At 36.5% G+C, this 12408-nt stretch overlaps 1 protein-coding gene across 1 annotated transcript in view; it reads right to left on the bottom strand.

The window, feature by feature from the left end:
• Positions 1-12408, bottom strand: part of LOC129437206 (protein NLRC3-like) — a 211271-nt gene that overhangs the window by 181210 nt on the left and 17653 nt on the right. Inside the window, exon 3 of the mRNA XM_073863418.1 lies at positions 7931-8044. Within this exon, the coding sequence (XP_073719519.1) occupies positions 7931-8044 (114 nt within the window). The remainder of the gene's footprint in view (positions 1-7930; positions 8045-12408) is intronic.

Raw genomic sequence — 12408 nt, 5'->3', positions numbered from 1 at the left:
CTAAGTGACGGCCCCTAGCAGAAGGAATATGTAACTAAGAACGTTTTGGGAAACACGTATTAACGATAAGGTACAGCTTAAGTTACAACTTAAGAACGATGTAAAGCTAAGGTGGTTTCGGGGAACCCAGCCCTGGTTATTTGTAAAATAATGTTAATTTTATATATTCTTGTTAGAAATGTCTGTTCTCACAAAGCAAAGTTTTCCCTGCAGCTCACATTATTGTAGAATAAGTAAACTTTCACCGGAGCATGTCGCCTAAATATGGCTGTCTTTCTTCACAAAAACATGTCAAACTAAATAAAGAAGATATTCATATGCTGACTATGCAGTCTGTTATGTTTTTCATTCACCCCAGGCTCTTATTTTGTGTTTGGAGTCCATTTAAATGATGATAGTGTACTTTATGTCAAGTTCTTAAACTTTGAACTTTGCTTGGGGTTTCTGTAAGATCAAACAGAACTGAATTCCTACTAACAACCGACTTGAAACACCAAGGATTTGACTCAGCATTCGCTCCATGTAGGGTTTTAACATTATTAAAAACACATATATTCAAATTATAAGCTTATCTTGTTGTGGATATTTCCTAATTATAAGCCTTCTATGAAATTGTGAAAAAAATTATAATTAAAAGGGACACTTCACCGATTTGCATTAAGCTTTGTATCATTAGAACCCCAGTCATGTTTTTATGGTCGTGCATCATTCCCTCAGTTTCCCCTGAGACAGGAGAAATACAGATTTCAGTGTTGCACTTCCTTCTTTCAATAATGTAAAAATCGTAATTTTGCGTCAGTGAATGAAGGAACTGCTGTATCTTTGTCGAGGGTGTAAGACTACAAACATTCATTCCTCATTTTTCCAAGGTGGGAGCTATGGGTGGGATTACAGATCAGTGGGTGGGACTTACGAAAATATGCGAACACAGACGGAAAGAAATGATCAGCCCCATCTTTATGCTAAACTAAGCTAACAGATGATGGTGAGCGAGCCAGACTTCAATACAATACAATACAGCGAAGAGCTGCGGCAAGAAGCCTGGGAGGGGCCCGCAGCCTCTGCCTCTGCTGCGTAGAGGAGCCCGGACTGGCACAAGCTTGGACGGACTAGTAGTACCAGTACTCTCGCTGTTTGCCTTCTGTACGAAATATTTGCATCAGATCAGGATATGGACGTTTGTGTGGTGAATGGTCCCGTGGAAGAGAGGTACTTGTTTTGTTTGCTTCACAGAAGCGTCTGTGGAGTAAAAGTAGGGGCGCAATGAACAGTTTCAAGGGGGTATGCGAGACAAAATTTTGGGGCCCCTTCCTTTAGATCAGTGGTTCGAAAACTTTTTAAGCGTGCGGCCCCCCTTGTGTATGGTGCATTCCTTCGCGGCACCCCAAAGAAAATTTGTGACAAAAAACTGTTCTAAACTCAGCATTTTACTAAAACACATATTAAATTATACAAAAAAGTAGGGTTGACCCCGAATAGTCGAAGATTCGATGCATCGATAGGAGAAGCCTGATTCGACTACCAATCTCACAGTCGAATCGTCGCAGATGTGTTATGAAATGAGGATCCTTTAATTTTGTCCGTATATGGGTGCACTGTGCACAAATCTGATTTCACATATAACAGCTTTCTCCCAATATATTAATATACAGCATATTATTATAATCCTGCAAATAATATGTGAAGTAGCAGCTTTCGATAAATATTTTTAAAATGCGTTAATAAATCCAACCATCCCTATGACACGGCTACACGTCCAAAAAGAGGTTCCTATGTTGATAAACCATTGCCTTTTTGTTTCTACATTTAAAAGAAAAAGCTGGCAATTCTGGCTATACTTTCGTTCTTTTAATAATTTCTTTATTTTATTTTATTTATAAATCACTCTAGGTTATCTGATTTATCTATTTGGCTTGTGTTTTGTTTTCGTGCACTTGAGGCATTTTGCACATTTGTTCTGCACTTTGTTACTTCTGACCTTATTTTATTTAAAAAAATTATTTATTATAAACGTAAATTCTGATCTAATTTAAGTCTGTACATTTTGGATTGCTTTTCGTTGATCAATGTTGCGCTATTGCGTGTTGGCCATGCTTGTGCAATGCGCATGCAATTTAGGCGAACGCGCTAGGTGATCTGCGTCTCATATTTAGGAGTTCATCAAACTAAAAAACGGATGTTTTTCGATGGGTATAGGTTTTTAAAATGTATTTAAAGCATATGGTTATCTTGTCAAAAAATAAACTACAAAACAGGTAAGCCGTTTCTTTAAATTTTGGTGATGAAACGGAAAATATCTGCACCGAACCTATATTTATGCCTGACACGTCTTTCTTGTGATTTAATATTATGGTCGGTGTTCACTTTAAAATGATAGCAAAGAGATTCCTGAAATAAATAATATCATCAGGTCTTTTTTGTATTTAAAGTGAATACAGAGATGATTAAAGTCAAAGCAAGCAAGCAGGTATTTCTGTGTTAAATAATACGCGTAGTGTCTATAATCATTCATTTCAGTGTTTTTCTTGTTATAAATTAACGTTGAATGAATTGTATATAAAGCTTAGTTTTTATAATTTGCAGCAGCAATTACAAATTATTTGTCATTTCTCATTTGTCGTTTTTTTTGTCATGACTGCTTTGACGCGCTAAATCTCCAAATTAAATAAAAACACTGAATTGTAGCCGGGGTTTCCAAGGCAGGATTACCTTTGCGGTATATTTTTAGGTTTAGTTAACAAAATGTTTTTTTGTGTGATGTTCTGTAGATCGTTGCTTTAAAATGTTATGAATAATTAAACAAATGTTGCCTTACATTTTACCTCAAAAATATATAAATGCATCGTCAGTTTTGTCTTCGTTCATCTCTTCAAATACAGTTTTGGTCACTTTATCAGAAAGTTGTTTATGTGTGCTGCTTGTGAAAGAAAATAAAAGTTACCAATTTGTACCTGGTCTGACCCCAACCCATGCACACACATAGATGATTCGACTATCGGTCGACTATGGAAAGATTCGACAATTCTGATTCGAATATGTAAATCCTTAGTCGAGGTCACCCCTACAAAAAAGTAGTGCTTTTGGTTAGTAGCCTTATTTTTTTATGTTTAATTACACAGAATTCATGATAAATTAATGTTTTTTATAAAATGTCATAAAACTGGGGCCCCTCTGGCACCATCTCGCACACCCCATCCCCCCCCCCCCCCCCCCCCCCCCCGGGGGCCCCGCCTCCCAGTTTGAAAACCCCTGCTTTAGATGATTGTTTGATTTTCATACCATAATGTGTAGCTATATAAAATTACTCAGTTGAGTGCGTTTATTTAATTTTACAAGTCGCATTTACAACTAAAAATAAATGCATGAAGCAAAAAATATTTATTAGAAAAATGAATTTTAATCTGGAAAGGCAGAAAACAGTCACTTGACTCATTGTAAAGAGATCACTAAAAGAAGAATAATGCATGGAGATGCATTTCTAAATCTATGGAAATCTATGGAAGGTGCTTTGAAAGACGCTGCAGTCACGTTTTCTGTGCGGTTTTAGAAGCAAAATGTGTACAATTATGTTTACCATAGTGAGCAGCATACAACAAAGCATTCCAGACCCCTCCCTAAGTGCTACATTTGGATCGGATTTTGGTGGGTTAACATAAAGTGTCCAGTCGATCAGATAAGACAACTGACTAACATCTTTTATGGCCGACCGAATGCGGGTAGATTTCGGCTGTGGCGGGTAAGACAGCCAATCCCACTAGCCACTTTGGCAGGTTGAATATAATTTTTTTTATTGTAGTTTTCATAAAAGTTTTGCGAAATGATAAACAATGCACAATGCGACACTGGGAAACTACAACTCCCATGAGCACTCCCTGCACCGAGCGCAACGCTCCGAGGCCGTTTGTTGTCGATGGGTTTTGTGTTTATCTTTTTAGTTAATCTTCTACACCCCTGCTCCACTTTTAATATATTCATTCAAAGTTAATCTATTTATGACTTACTAGCATGTTTTTCATGCACCTAAATATATGATATGTTCTATACTGATATACCTGCTATATACCAGCTAATAAGTGTTGTCTTAATTTGGGTGGTCAGACTGCATTTGAAATTCAATCTGCATCTAATTTAGCTAAACCAAGTTAATTTGCTCGAATTAAAGTCATTTTAGAATGCCAAAGTCAAGTTTAATCATATAAAATTTATTTTACCAGCAACAAAATTGTGGCCAGTGGCTATTAACTTTGAAAAACAACTAGCCACTTTGGCTGGTGAGCAAAAAAGTTAATGTCAAGCCCTGAATGCACATGAGTTCCTCACAGTGAAGAGAGGTGGACCACCTTCTGTGGACTTCAACGGCCAATCACGGTTCTGCATCAGGAAAGCGCCAAAATGCAAACTCCTCCTTATCTAAAGTTATAAAAGTTCCTTTTTTCCAGACATTCCTTGAGTCTCCCAGCTGTGTGCAAGAGACTGAAACAGGACACAACAAACACCTCAAAGCTGAGTCTCACCGCTGAAAAGAGAGACATTAACAGAGTATTCCCAAAACTTCAAGCCCTGAGTTGTAACAGAGCACCCAACTTCTTGTCTCCTGCTGAGAGAGACAATAACAGATCATCGAAAAACCAACCAAGTTTGTGAATGTCTCTTTGAGATTTTACAGCTCTGAGTTCGACAACAGAGACTGAATCAAATCGACCACAAGTTCTGAGTCTCTGGCCCGTGCGTCCAGAGACTGAGCAGATCACACTATGTTTTGAGCTTCACGTCCAGAAAGGCAATAACCTACGTCTGCAACAAGGTGAAGCTCAGGAGAGCAAACCTACACTTCAAGAGGCCTTTATCTGCGTGTTCCAGATTTGTTAAGGACTTTCTGCACTGACCACCGTATTGCGTCTGCGTGTTCCAGAATGCTAGAATCGTCTCTGTGCTTCCCGGAGATCAGCATTTTCACAGCACTTCGTGTTCAAGGCTGTTGAACTGAACCTGACTCTTTCCTCATTACAGTACAAGAAAAGCGGCCGAAAAGCTGACACGTGGCAGACGGGCCACCACCGGACAGCTCTTTCGACCGCACAGAAGGTAAATATAACACAACCAAATCTTTCCTGAAACCATGGCATGGCATTGGTCTATTCTATCAGTAACTGTGCAGCAGTTAACTATTTTAGATGTTTTAAACTTTTACGTAATCATAAGCTCTTAGTGTTCACACATAACTATGTCCTCATTCATTTGCATGGTAGTCTGTAAGTGAGTGTTGTTTGTTTGGGCTGTTTATTATTGGGATGTTGTCAAAAATCCACCACCGCAGCCCTACAACATTGAGCCCAGCACCCCTCTGATAAAATGAGTTTGGAGTCTGTTTAAATGATGATAGTGTACTTTATGTCAAGTCCTCAAACTTTGAACTTCGCTTGGGGTTGAAGTATAATAATTGATATAATATCACAGACCTGCCAACCTTGGAAAATTTTTGAGTAGCAACCGCACGGCGCGAGGTCAGACACATTTGCTGATCAGTAGTGATTGAGTTCACATGATCACTTATCACAACTAATTACTAAGTTCCCACTCGCCACCATATCTAGTTTTTCAACATACAAGTAAGCTATGAAGAACTCTTTTAATGAAAAGGCAATCCCAAAAAATATGCCTCTTAAACAAAACTTAAACATAATTGAAAATTGTATTGGCCTATGGCATGTGTCTTAAATACATGGTGGGACATTATAAATAATAAGAATCAACAAATAGCATGCTATATCCTTGCTTTATTTTCCAGCAGGCCCATTGACATGAAGCTCTACTGGGGCACAGCAGGCCTCCCACTACTTTTTATATAACATACCTAACATGAACACTATTAATATGTTTTAATGCATAAATGGCATGTTAGCAGATTTGCATTCTACAGTACTGATGATAATGAGTCTTTTACACAAATTTACAATAACATTACTTAGCTGCTACTACAATAAATCATATGTGCATGATTGTTCTGTGTATATTATCTGCATAGTGTTTAAACCTGCTGAAAAAACTGCATAAAACAGCATAATTCCCATGCTGGTATGGTGCTGGTTTAGCTGGTGGTCACCAAAACACAACATATGCTGGTCTTGCTGGTGCTGGTATACTGATGAGCACCAGTGATGCCAACTGTTTATGTAGTGTTAAAGTAGATCTAGTGCTAAACAGTAATTTCATATCTGACAATACAGAAGAGTACACAAACATGTGTTGATTTTTTTCAGCAATAATGCAAACCTCTATACTTGGTTTTGACTGGCTGAGCATATAGTTCGTTTTACCTCCCTCATCATTTATACTTTCTGCTCTGCACAAAAAAATCAGATGTACATCGACAGGAGCCAGAAACAATCGAGTAAGAATAAGATTGATATTATTTAGAAACTTACTTTTGTTTTGTCATGTTTTCTCGCGTGCTCTTCTGAGTGAGCGGCGGCTGAGTGCTACAAAAAGTAAACACAGACGCTCCACTCGCGGACATCAATTTCTGTGTGCTCGCGCCAGTTTGTCTTTTCCGTTAATGTGTGACTGCAACGTGTTTACAAGCGTGAATTAATTTTCATATAGCTCAGTTTTTTTGCCGCGATTAGCAATGTAAATGAATATACTTCAACTTGAAGCACAACATAGGATGCTGGGTACAACAGATTTACACTGGGGCACGTGCAGCAGTAAAAGGGGTCTAGACGCCCTGGTTGGCAGGCTTATTAAAATGGATGCAATTCACAATTCCCATACCCTGCCCATTTACATTTAAAGCAACACTATGTAGTTTCCATGTAAAAATGACTTACAGCTCCCCCATGTGGTTGAAAAGCGCAACAGTGCCTGGTATCAGACACTCTTCTGCAGGCAGGGGGAGGGGCGGGGCTGTGTGCTCTACCCTCCACCGCCACTTTCAGAGTGTGCTTGTAGCAGCTAGGAGGCAGCTCAGGTTGCAGCAACAGTACAATTTGTCCAGTTAAGAGTTGTTCTATCACTGAAATAATTTTATTTAAAGTAAAAAACTACATAGTGTTGCTTTAAAACGGTGTTTAGAACCATCCTCCCTTGTAAAACAAGTGACAGTATAAAGATGGACCGAGATGTAAAACATTCGTTATTTTCGTTATTCGTTTTGACGGCTCCCTGCTCTCCGCTAAGCTTTGAAGAGTTTGAGAGTGAAAACTAGTGCTATGATTGGTCGATGTTTTCTTTTCCCAACAGGTTGCTGCCTAATGCGTTTACGGCAATAGACAAGTTGCCTAGTGCGCGAATGCACTGACAGTTGAACTCAAAGCCATCAATGGCTTTTCGCATATTTTGAAGTGACAAATCGTAACAGCGTAGTTTGGTGTCGAAATGCGTAACTGTTACGCAAAATGCGTAAAGGTTGGCAGGTCTGATATGATTTCTGTAAGATCAAACAGAACTGAATTCATACTAACGACTGACTTGAAACACCAAGGATTTCACTCAGCCTTCGCTCTGCGTGGGGTTTTAATGACATTTTTCTGCAGGCAATTTAAAAAAAATGAAAACAATGTTTTCAACAAATATATACAGAATATAAGCTTATCTTGTTGTGGATTTTTCCGAATTATAAGCCTTCTATGAAATCGTGAAATAAAAAAAACATAAAACTTCAAAAACTTCATTTAAATATTCAAATATTATATTACTGTAAAATGCCCATCCCTACTGTGAATGTAACCTACTAATAAAACTTTCATATGACTATTTTAATATAAAGACTGTAACTGAGTGTTTGTACAGATGTGTCTCTATGTGAACATGTGCTGTATAATAATGAAGATAACATTAACTAAACACAATCACAAGAATAATTTATCATCTCTTTAACAAAACACATCATCATATAAAAGCTATAATCATGTTTCAGAGTGTTTTATACCTGACAGCAGGAGATGTTGATTCATTCTTAAAGTTCAATGGATGAGGCATAGACGCATCACTCTTCATAGACACACAACTGAACTCTGGATCTGATCTCTTCTGATGATCTGAACTATAACACATAAACAGATTACAGTGAATCCTCTGAACTGCTGTAAAAAACAACTAAGGCTAAATGAATTTTTTTTATCTGTAGTATGCATTAGGTGTGTAAGAAAATATCGATACACGTGTATATTATATATATTTAGTTTGCTGATACTGTATAGATTCTCAAAAATGCAGTACAGATTTTTTTCTTTTATTTTTATCATATCAGATTTATGGCAGTTGTTTCATTTTCAGTTTACATCCCCACCAATACATAGCAGTCTTCTTATCTCTAAACTTCAAGAGTGACCAGAAGTAAAGATCTTGACGGAGGACCCGGGACCCGTACAGGACCTGTTTAAAATAATCAGTTGGGTCCAGGTCAGTCCTAGTTTAATTACTTCAGGTTCTGGGTCTGATTAACGCTGTGTGTCGATCTGAGAACACCCAGCCGTGATCAGAATCAGTCAGCATTAACTGATGTCCAGACTCATGCGCTCCTTCAGTTTCTATGACAACAGTCTCTTGTTTTGAATGTCACAATCACACTCTACACTTTCCTTATCCCATTTTTTATGAATGAACCGTATATAAAAATGTTTGCTTAGACAGCACAGAGATGTTAGCAAATAAACAATGCTAATGTCAAGCCCATTGCACTGAACGAGCAATCATTACAGTCAAACAGTCCATTTAACATAAACTGAGTCAAGATAAAAGTCACCCGTCACAGTGACAGCACATACAGTAGATGTTATAATCTGGAATAATGAGTGGATTAAGCTCTTAGAAACTATTCTCATTAACTTTTTCTGCATAGTGCATATCGTCTTTAGGGTGGTTTTATAGGTATTGCCCCACACCTCCGTACAATAGTACAAATAAGGAAGAAAAAGGGCGCAATATAATTTTTTATTTATTTATTTATTTGTTTATTTAGTCGGGACAATGCACATTAATGAACAGTCTGACATTACTGTAAAGACTGTAAATGAGCCAGGTTATAGCTTAAATGCTAATTTGCACCTGTAGTCCCGAGGCAGGAAAACAACAACATACAAAATAGTGCATCACGTAAGAATATAACAATATACAATCAAACAAGAATCACATTAACACACATTCAGACAGATTATATTACTTCAAAAAGACTAGTTAAAATGATGACAGAGCTGGGAACTTTTAAGAAATTGTTTAAGATGGTTTTTAAAAGTACAATAGGTTGGACATTCTCTAATGTTTGTTGGGATACTGTTCCAAAATTGACCTCCTCTGATAGACAGTACAGTTTGTCCAAAGGTAGTTTTTCTATGGGGGATTTCTATATCTCCTCTGAGTACAGCTCTGGTACAATAACCTCGGTCAGACCTTGGTTTAATGTATGTAGAGAGTGATGGTGGAGCAAGTCCATGAAAAACTTTAAAAATTAAACAACTATTTTTAAAATGAATAACATTTTCAAAATTAAGCATATTGTATTTTTCGAGAATATTACACTGATGAAATGATAGAGGTTTTTGATCAAATATTTTTATAGATTGTTTAAATAACATTTCTATGGGTTTTAAATTTGTATTTCCAGTGAGTGACCAGGTTGTAATGCAGTAATCTATATGTGAAAATATCATTGAATGTAAAAACATTTTACCAGAAGAAACAGTCATCGATGGTCTAATTTGTTTAAAGTTTTGTAAATTGAATTTGATTCTGTTCGCTGTAAGTTTAATGTGTTTTTTACATGAGAGTGTTTGGTCCAGTGTGACACCGAGGTACTTGAACTCCTCCACAATGTCAAGTTCCATTCCCCCCAGGAACACATTGGACCGCTCCAGTTTTATGGGATTTTTACTGAAAATCATAACTACAGTTTTCTTTTTGTTCAATAATAGGCAAGATTTAGACAGCCAATGCTGTATATTCTCCAGTTCTGATGTAAGGGTAGATGATGCTTCGTGTGTGCTTTTAGCAGGTGTAAAAATAACCGCATCATCAGCATACATTTGAAAATGGACTTTTTGACAGACATTTGGCAAATCATTTATATAGACAGAGAACAATACTGGTCCCAAAATAGAGCCTTGTGGGACCCCTGCCGAACATTCAAGGTAAGATGACTTAATGCCACTAACGGTCACAGATTGTTTTCTATTGGACAAATAAGATTGAAACCAAACTAGCGCATTTTCATCGAAATTAAAGTGAGTCAGTTTAGACAGAAGGGCTCGATGATCTACTGTATCGAACGCCTTCTTTAGATCCAAAAAGACTGCACCAACACAGGTGGTTTTATCAAGCAAGGATTTTACTGTTTCAATAAGAACACAGTTTGCTGTCTCGGTAGAGTGATATTGGCGAAACCCAAATTGCATTGGATGCAGAAGAGAATGGCCATGGCTGAGATGTTTATTCAACAGCTTGGCAATCCACTTTTCTGCAACCTTAGATACAACAGGGAGGATACTGATGGGGCGATAGTTTAAAATGTTTGTTTTATCTCCTGATTTAAAAATTGGTGAGACCAAAGCTACCTTCCATCCTGATGGAACAACTCCCATTTTAATTGATAAATTAATCAGATGTGTTATAGGGCAAACCAGCACATCCTTATGTATTTTTAAAAAATGTGTATCAAGGCCATACGCGTCTTTGGCCTTTGAAGGTTTCATAGACTTAATAATGTTAGCTACTTCCAGTTGTGGTTTTCAGCTGAGCTTATGGTCGATTATTACTCCCAGAAAGGAATTTTCAAAAACTCTTTCTAATCTGGTATTATCACACAGTACTTCAATTGTTAAATCTTCAGGAATTCTTCGTTTCCCAAAAATTTCAACAAATCAGAAGTTTTGACAATATCATTTATGTATAATATAAATATTTTTGGTCCTAGGATTGAACCTTGTGGTACACCATATAATGTATTTTGGAGCTTTGACTTTACTTCTCCCATCTGCACAAATTGTTGTCTATGTTCTAAATGGCTTTTTATCCAATTTAGTCCTATTCCCCTAATTCCATACATTTCCAATTTTTTAAACAATATGTGATGATCTATTGTATCAAAGGCCTTTTTAAGGTCAATGAATACACCTACAGCAAACTTCTTGTCATCAATACTAGTTGTTAATTCTTCCACCAGGTCAATTAGAGCCAGAGATGTAGAACGATTTGATCTAAAACCATATTGACTATCAGTAAAGATCTCATATTTATCAATAAAACTGTCCAATCTGGTGGAAAATATCTTCTCCAGAATTTTAGAAAATTGGGGAAGCAATGAAATTGGCCTATAGTTAGTATAAAGATTCTGTTCACCAGCTTTAAAAATAGGAACGACTTTAGCTATTTTCATCTTTGTGGGAAAAAACCCAATTTCAGAGAGAGATTGGAAATGAAGAGTTTCGTTGCAAAACGAGATAAATCCATTTTTTTACATTTTTGTCAAAACATGTTTATTATTATGTTATCATGTTATTATTTTGTTTTATGGTGCTACTTAGCTGTATTTTTTAAGTTATGAAGGTTTAAAACAAAACAAACCAACTGCAGTTGCATTGAAATTAATTGGAATGCACAATCAAAAAATAAGATTTCTGAACAATTAAAAAAACGGTGGTTATCTCGTTTTGCAACGAAACTCTTCAAATGTATACTATGGGATCTACTATTGCTACAATTAATTGTTTAATTAAAAACATATCAATATCATTACTGTCTCTTGATGTTTTATTTTTAAAGTTATTGACAATATCAAGTACTTCAGTTTTATCAGTGTCTCTCAAAAAAATAGTTGTTGGATTTCTTTCTTCAACAAATTGTGAGACATCACCCTCTTGCGGTGGGATTATCTCGTTAGCCAGATTAGGGCCTACGTTTACAAAGAATTCATTGAAGCCAGCCACGACCTCATCCATGTTTTTAGTTGTGTTACCCTTATCAATAATTTCATTTGGAAATCCAATACTTGTTTTTTTCCTTCTGATAATAGGATTTAAAATGTTCCACGTACCCTTTATATTATTTTTATTGGTTTCCAGCAATCTACTATAATAATCTTTTTGACATTTTCTTAAGATAACTGTTAATTTGTTTTTATATGTTTTATATTTAATTTCTTTCTCTTCAGTTTTGTACTTAACAAAGTCTTTATATAAAGTATTCTTTTTTTGCAGGAATTCATCAGACCCCTTGTAACCCAGGGTTTATGTGGATGTTTAGATGTTATCTCTGATTGCTGGATTGGATAATTTTTATAATACAAAGTCAAAACGGTATTTAGAAATGAGTTATAGGCTAAGTCAACGTCCCCTTCTTCATAAACATGCTTCCAGTCTTGAGCTAGCAAGTCATTTTTTAATTGATTCAGGGAGTGATCTGTTCTTAATCTCC

Source organism: Misgurnus anguillicaudatus, chromosome 24, assembly GCF_027580225.2.
Source record: "Misgurnus anguillicaudatus chromosome 24, ASM2758022v2, whole genome shotgun sequence".
NCBI classification, from domain to species: Eukaryota; Metazoa; Chordata; class Actinopteri; order Cypriniformes; family Cobitidae; genus Misgurnus; species Misgurnus anguillicaudatus.
The sequence above is the reverse complement of the archived record's forward strand: the minus strand, read 5'-3'. Positions and strand labels throughout refer to the sequence as shown.